We start from the raw sequence: 7,846 nt of genomic DNA on the forward strand, positions 1-7,846 counted from the left end.
GTACTATTTGATACCTCCAATTTTAAAGTAAATTCGTAATTATCTGATACGAAACAAGAGAGATGATTTTATCGTAAACGTGCACAAGATGTGAAATTTCTTTGTCACAAAACCAGTCACCCTCTATTATATTGAATTCTGTGACATATAGGTTGGTTTTCTAGATATGTTTTCAATATATGATTTAACTTACTCTGTGTTAATTTGATTGTATAGAGAATTCGTAATTTTCTGATAAGAAACGAGGGAGATATGATTTTTATAATAAAATCGCACAATCTGTGAAATTTCTGTATCACAAAACCCGTCACCCTTCTTTATTTTTAATTCTGCGACTTCTAGGTTGGTTTTCTGGAAATATTTTCAACATATGATTTATAGTACTCTGTGTTATCTTTGATTTGATAGCAAGTTTGTAATTGTCTGATAAGAAATGAGGGAGATATGATTTTTATCGTAAAAGCGCTCAAGCTATGAAAATATGTGCATGTTCTTCACGTTTTCTCAAGTTTTGGTTGCAGGATTCGTTGGGATCTCCTGAATCTTTGATGTTATGGTTAAGGCAGCATTTAAAGAGCATTCCAACAAGGCCCTTGACGTTTTTAAGTGTTTTCGACGTGTAAAAAAGAAAATGTTTTATTTTTGAAGTATGCTAAATGTTTTTTGACCAATTATGAACGTGTTTGGAATTCGGAGAACGTGTCCAGAGACCTCTCCATCCCAGTAAAGTATGACCGGGTTTTGATCAAGATTGGAGCAGTAAAGTATGACCAGAGACCAATCCACCTGGTAAATTATAACCAGTGATCTTATGTATGTGGTAGTGGACATCTGTGCCAGCCCAGTACTGTGGTTTAGTCTGATAAGGAGCGTTATGTATGGGTCACTTTCTTTGAAACATATCTCTACGCAAAATGATGATGACATGTATGTTTAAGTATGTATGATGTAAGTACGTTTATGAAATGTTTATGAATCGATGTCACGTCTATGTTTATGTAAGTATGATCAAAGTTAAGATACATATGTGCTACTTTAAAATGCATGTGGCTTTATTATACGTTACTTGCTATTCCCAGTTTATACATGTTGAGTCTTTAGACTCACTATACTTGATCGATGCAGGTGAGGAAGAGTTTGACAGGGGATCAGTGAGCTGGCTCGGACTGTGCAGTGGACTAATCCGAGGACCGCTTAGTTTCAAGGATTTTTATGCATGTTATTTCATGTACTTTGATTTTTATGGAAATTATTTCATGTTGCTTAAAGCAAGTACTTTTGCAAACTCGTTACATTCTAAATATTTTGTCAAACATTTTATTTGTATTGCAATTTGAAAGATGATTACTTATTTAACAAAATTTTAATTGTTCGCAAATTTTAAGTATGTTTAAAAGTACGGTATGTTATAGTTGGTATCAGAGCGGTGTTCTTGTAAAGGATTATTCCTACTGCCAGTTGCGAGAAGCTCACGAAGTCATGCCTCAAGTCTGTAAGTTTTAAAATTCTTTCATGTAGTAAGCATCAAAGTCATGATTTCAGCATGTAAATGTTTATTAAATTAGATTTACATGCATCTTATGATATGTATATTATGTTTTTTCATTCATGTATGTTGGTTTACGAGTTGGGTAAATTTCGGAACAGTATGCGTCCTAGACATATGATTGCACGAGGAGCAGGTGAAGAAAACAGAGAGGCTCGGGATGAGGAGAGGTTCACTCCTCCTCGCCCACCGCCAGATATGCAGGCATAGATTCTTGCAGGTATGACCCAATACTTCTCACAGTTTGCGGGAAACAATGTTGGGGTAGATACAGGGGCGAGGCCTGGGCTAGAGGCATTATATGAGAGGTTCAGGAGGATGGACCCAAAAGAGTTCTCAGGGACTACAGACCCGATAATAGCTGAGGGATGGATTAAGTCCATCGAGGTGATTTTCGCTTTCATGGAGCTGCAAGATGCAGACAGAGTTAGATGTGCAACCTTTCTGCTGACAGGGGACGCTAATTGTTGTGGGAGAGCGCGTCTTTTCAGTGAACTTGCATACTCTGTCTTGGGATGGTTTTAAGGAAGTCTTGTACTCCAAGTACTTCATTGAGGAAGTATGCTCCAGACTAACTAGGGAGTTTACGACGTTGCGACAAGGAGACTGCAGCGTGGAAGATTTTGTGAGGAGGTTTGAGAGGGGGTGTAACTTTGTGCCCCTAATTGCTAATGATTCTCTAGAGAAGTTGAAGCATTTCATTGATGTTTTACGACCGATCTTTCGCTGTGATGTTAGAGTTGCTGGTCCTACTACCTATGTCATTGTTGTTACTAGAGCCTTGGCGGCTGAACAGGACCAGAAAGACATTGATATTGACATACATGGCAATATGCCCTATCAGGCACCCCAACAGCACCATTCTCAGCAGCAACAATTTAAAAGGCCGTTTTAGAGATAGCAAGGAAAGAGGCCGTTCCAAGGACCACCGAAAGGCAAAGGTCCTATGCCGCAAAAGAAGGCTCCTCAGAAGCCTGAGTATCCAGTGTGCCCAAAGTACAACCGTCAACACATGGGCCAGTGTTTATGGGGTTCTTGCTTCAAGTACGGACCCAGTGATCATATGCTGAGGAATTGCCCACAGTGGAGTCAGCCAACCCAAGGGAGAGTGTTCGTCATGCATGCCAAGGAGGCGAACCCAGAAACGACTCTACTGACTGGTAACCTATTTAATTCAGCACATTATTTATTTTTGGTCATGCATGATTCGAATTTTTGTTTGGTATATTAGTATGTTGTTTTCTTATTTTGGAGACTTTGAATAGAGATTTCCAACTATGCATGAGGTTAAGATTTGTATTTTGGTATATAAGTTTTTGTGTTGTTCTAACGTCCTTCAGGAAATATCTTCATAAAGAGAGTAGCCACGAAGGCCTTGTTAGATTCCGAGGCCACTCATTCTTTTATCTCAGAAAAGTTTGCTAATAATTTGGGTGTCAAGTCCATTGGACTCGACGTGAGCTACTCTGTGACAGTCCCATCAGGGGATGAGTTATCAGCTATTAGCGTGGTCAGAGATATCGATCTTGAACTACAATGACACCTAGTTTATTTCGATCTGACTGTGTTTCCAATGCCAGAGTTTGATATAATCTTGGGGATGGACTGGTTTATGAAGAACAGAGTTCTAATTGACTTTCAGAAAAGATCAGTGTCAGTAAGAACGTTGGGCGTGGAACAATTTTTTTTTTGAGCCGAACAGGTGGATCTCTTGCATGCAGGCACAGAGACTTATGCATAAAGGGTGTCAGACATTCTTGGCTAGTATTATTTCAGAACCTCACATGCCCACCTCGTCGATATCTGATGTACCGGTTGTCAGAGATTTTCCAGACGTCTTTCCAGACGACGTCACATGCCTTCCACCAGAGAGAGAGGTGGAGTTCTTCATTGACTTTATGCTAGGCACTGTGCCAATCTCTAAGGCACTTTACTGTTTGGCCCTAGCAGAGATGTTAGATCTCAAGCAGCAAATTTAGGAGCTCCTAGACAAAGAATTCATCCGCCCTAGTTTCTCACCATGGGCCGCACCAATGCTCTTCGTAATGAAGAAAGATGGGAGCATGAGACTGTGTATCGATTACCGAGAATTGAACAAGGTAACGATCAAGAACAAATACCCATTACCAAGGATCGATGATTTATTCAATCAGTTGCAGGGAGCTACATTGTTCTCTAAAATAGATCTACGTTTTGGGTATCATCAACTGAAGGTAAAGGATGCAGTTGTTCGTAAGACAGTATTCAAAACCAGATATGGACATTACGAGTTCTTAGTGATGCCATTTGAACTGACGAATACTCCAAAAAATTTTATGGACCTAATGAATCGAGTATTTCAGCCTTACCTAGATCAGTTCATTATATTATTCATGGACGACATCCTTATTTACTCGAAGAGCCATGAAGAACACAGTCAGCATTTGGGTATAGTTTTGCAAGTCTTGTAGAGTCGCAAGTTGTTTGCAAAATTTGTGTGAATTCTAGTTGGAGAAAGTAGCATTTTTGGGACATCTCATTTCTAGCATTGGCATTGAGGTGGATCCCGCTAAAGCGGCAGCAGTGAGAGAATGGGTTGACCAAGAAAAATTCCTCGATTGTTGTACCACTCGCTTCATTGACCAAAAAAAATTCTAAATTCTTATGGAATGGATAATGTCATAAGAGCTTCGATAATGTGAAGCAAGCTCTTATTAGAGCGACAATTTTAGCCATGCCATCTGTGCAAAGCAGTTTTGTGTTATACAACAACACTTCTAAGCTCGGTTTAGGCGCAGTATTGACGCAGCATGGTCGGGTCATAGTTTATGCCTCCAGACATCTCTAGGTGCATGAGAAGAACTACCTGACTCATGATCTTGTGTTAGCTGTCGTTGTCTTTGCGTTGAAGATATAAAGACATTATTTGTACGGCGAGAAATGCCAGATATTCATCGATCGCAAGAGTCTTAAGTTTTTTTTCACGCAGAAAAGAGCTGAATATGAGACAAAGATGATGGTTGGAGTTGGTAAAAGACTACGATTGTGAAATTAGCTACCATTTAGGGAAAGCTAATGTTGTGGCAGATGCTTTGAGCAGGAAAGTATCAGTCATAGCACAACTATTAGTGTAGAGATATCTTCAGTTAGAGATTCAGAGGTTTGCCCTGGAAGTTTATCCTAAGAGAAGAGCTCCCAAGTTGTCTAATCTGACAGCTCAGCTTTTTCGCTAGACTTAATCTTTATAGGTCAGCCTTCAGATGAACAGTTATAGAAATGGATATTGAAGGATAAAGCCAAAGGCAGTGTACTCTACACAGTGTCCGATGATATTGTTATGTACATAGGAAGGATGTGGGTGTCTAGTATTGATTCGATCAGAGATGATATTTTGAAAGAGGCACTTACATCTCCGTATTCTATCCACATAAGAGGTACCAAAGTGTACATGGAGTTACATATATTGTATTGGTGGCCAGGGATGAATCGGGACATTCCTCAATTTGTATCTGAGTGTCACTTGTCAGCAAGTGAAAGCAGAGCATCAATGGCCAGGAGGAATGCTTAAGACATTCCCTATTCCCGAGTGAAAATGGGAGAATATTAGCATGGATTTCGTTGTTGGATTACTGAGGGCAGTCAGAGGTTCTAATGCCATTAGGGTTATAGTGGATCGACTTACTAAACCGGCACACTTCTTACCAGTGAAGACGACTTTATCCATCACTCAGTATGCAGAGCTCTATATACAGGAGATAGTCCGATTGCACGGGATCCCAGTTTCTATTGTGTCTGACAAGGACCCGAGATTCATCGTCCTTTTGAAAGATTTTGCATTCAGCTATTGGGTCGAAGCTGCTATTCAGTACGGCATTTCACCCTCAGTCAGATGGCCAGTCTGAGAGAGTGATTCAGATATTGGAAGATTTGTTGTGAGCTTGTGTGATCGATTTCCATGGGATTTGGGAATTGAAGCTACTTCTAGTGGAGTTTACCTACAACAACAGTTTCCAATCATCTATAGGTATGGCTACCTACGAAGCACTTTATGGAAGGAAGTGCATATCGCCGATTCATTGGGATGAAGTCGGTGAGAGATCAGAACTTGGCCTAGAGATTGTTCTGCAGATGTGGTGGTCAAGATCCGAGACATGATGAAGACCGCCCTGAGTCCCCAAAAGAGTTGTGCTGACAAGAGAAGAAGGGATCTTCAGTTTTCTGTGGGAGATCACGTATTCGTGAAGATAGCACCTATGAAGGGTGTTATGAGATTTGGAAAGAGAGGCAAGATGAGTCCGAGATTTATTGGGCCATTCGAAATTCTTGACAGGGTTGGGACACTTCGTGTAGCTCTACCGCCGAATCTGGCCGGACCACACAATGTGTTCCACGTCTCTATGCAAAGGAAGTATATGGCAAATCCTTCGCATGTTTTGAGTTATGAGCCATTGCAGCTTGCTCCGGATCTGTCATATGAGGAAATACATGTCCGAATTCTAGACAAACAGGAGCGGAGACTTCGGAACAAAGTGACAAAGTTGGTCAAAATCTAGTGGCTGAATCAATCAGTGGAGGAGGCCACATGGGAGGCCGAAGCAAACTTGAAAAGCCGCTACTCATAGTTATTTGGTAAGATTTAATTTCGAGGACGAAATTTATTTAAGTGAGAGAGGAATTGTAGAGCCCAAAATCAGTACACGTAAACCCTTGCATTTATTTTAATTTCTAAATTATTTATTTAATTTTAAAATGATTTTAGCGTGGCATGATGATTATTTTGCTTGATTTTTAATTATTACATGTTATTGTGATGCCCATTAAAAACTTTTTCTTATGTTTTGTATTTCAGGCGAATATTCGATGCGAGATTGAGAAAAGAGACTGATCACGATTTAGGCGATTTATGAGAATGAGGTATTTTATTTCAAGTCAAGAAAATTAGTATTTTAAATGATTTACGAAATTTGAGCATTTTATAACCTAATTTAATTTATTATGTGATTTTAACATTTTAAACTTTTCAAATACCAATTTGGAGATTTTAATCTTGAAACTTGGTACTCAATTATTTTATTTAATCTTTGTGTAGTATTGAATAATTAGAGTAGTATTATTTTTATTACTAATTATTTAATTAATCATATTTAGCCCTAATTAGTTAGTTAATTAATTAATTAATGAGCAAAATTTCACCTAACACACAGACACCCACGCCTCACACACACACGCACACTCACATTTCATTTTTCGAGAGGAATAGCTAGGGTTCTTGAGCTACACCAACAGGCACCCTTCCCCTTCGAAAATTTCTAGCAAACTTTCGTTCTACTTTAGCAAAACAATCGTGCCACAAGTCGTCCCGGATCAAGTCTCGCATTCTCTGGCATTGTTATCCGTCGTTTCGTGAGTTTAATCATCAAAGGCATGTATATATTCTTTCATTTTTTCTTTGATCTTGTCGTAGTAAGTATTTTGATGTATATTATATGAAAAATCTATGTATGTTATGCAAAAGTTTGAGCAAAAATGTTTAAAACGATTTTGGAACAAAATTTTAGATCTCAAAACTGAGTCTACTGTCATTTCGAATACTGTGAATTTTCGGTCAACTTTCTGGAAAAGCGTTCAACATGTAAGACATAGTACTCTTTGATATCTTCGATTTGACAGTAAATTCGTAATTTTCTGATAAGAAACAACGGAGATATGATTTTTATCGTAAAATCGCACATCATATATAAAATTTCTGTCACAAAACCCATATGATCATATCAAATTCGTACTCTGTGTTATCTTCGAGTCGATATCAAATTTGTAATTTTCTGATAAGAAACAAGGGAAATATGATCATTTTCGTAAAACCGCACAAGCTGTGAAATTTATGTGTTACAAAACCCGTCACCCTCTGTTATTTTACTTTTGCAACTTATAGGTTGGTTTTTTGGAAATGTATTCAAATATGATTGTAGTACTTTTATTATCTTCGATTTGATAGCAAATTTGTAATTTTCTGATAAGAAACGAGGGAGATATGATTTTTATCGTAAAATCGCACAAGCTGTCACAAACCCATCACCCTCTTATAATTTCGAGGACGAAATTTATTTAAGTGGGGGAGGAATTGTAGAGCCCAAAATCAGTATACGTAAACCCTTTCATTTATTTTAATTGCTAAATTATTTATTTAATTTTAAAATGATTTTAGCGAGGCATGATTGATTATTTTGCTTGATTTTAAATTATCACATGTTATTTTGATGCATGTTAAAAATTCTTTTTTGAGTTTTGTCTTTCAGGAGAATATTCGATGCGGGATCGGGA

General features: G+C 38.3%; 2 protein-coding genes across 2 annotated transcripts; both read left to right on the forward strand.

Annotated features, from left to right (window-relative positions):
• The first annotated feature begins 1,768 nt into the window (after positions 1-1,768).
• On the forward strand, positions 1,769-2,441 carry LOC140830091 (uncharacterized). The gene is made up of 2 exons (XM_073193373.1): positions 1,769-1,933; positions 2,001-2,441. Exons 1-2 carry the CDS (start codon positions 1,769-1,771, stop codon positions 2,439-2,441), a joined length of 606 nt encoding a protein of 201 aa, XP_073049474.1.
• Positions 2,442-2,492: 51 nt separating this feature from the next.
• On the forward strand, positions 2,493-3,525 carry LOC140830092 (uncharacterized). The gene is made up of 3 exons (XM_073193374.1): positions 2,493-2,706; positions 2,887-3,056; positions 3,268-3,525. The coding sequence occupies exons 1-3, from the start codon at positions 2,493-2,495 to the stop codon at positions 3,523-3,525; spliced, it is 642 nt and encodes a 213-aa protein (XP_073049475.1).
• Positions 3,526-7,846: the final 4,321 nt, after the last annotated feature.

Source organism: Primulina eburnea, chromosome 4 (genome assembly GCF_022965805.1).
Source record: "Primulina eburnea isolate SZY01 chromosome 4, ASM2296580v1, whole genome shotgun sequence".
In the NCBI taxonomy this organism is placed as follows: domain Eukaryota; kingdom Viridiplantae; phylum Streptophyta; class Magnoliopsida; order Lamiales; family Gesneriaceae; genus Primulina; species Primulina eburnea.

Bases quoted from the DNA above. Each gene is read 5' to 3' on its own strand.
- LOC140830092 (XM_073193374.1), top strand. From the start codon at position 2,493: ATGCCGCAAAAGAAGGCTCCTCAGAAGCCTGAGTATCCAGTGTGCCCA. The intron at 2,707-2,886 runs GTAACCTATTTA...AACGTCCTTCAG, and splicing joins AGAAACGACTCTACTGACTG to GAAATATCTTCATAAAGAGA. The intron at 3,057-3,267 runs GTCAGAGATATC...TCTTGCATGCAG, and splicing joins AGTTATCAGCTATTAGCGTG to GCACAGAGACTTATGCATAA.
- LOC140830091 (XM_073193373.1), top strand. From the start codon at position 1,769: ATGACCCAATACTTCTCACAGTTTGCGGGAAACAATGTTGGGGTAGAT. The intron at 1,934-2,000 runs GTGATTTTCGCT...TTCTGCTGACAG, and splicing joins GATGGATTAAGTCCATCGAG to GGGACGCTAATTGTTGTGGG.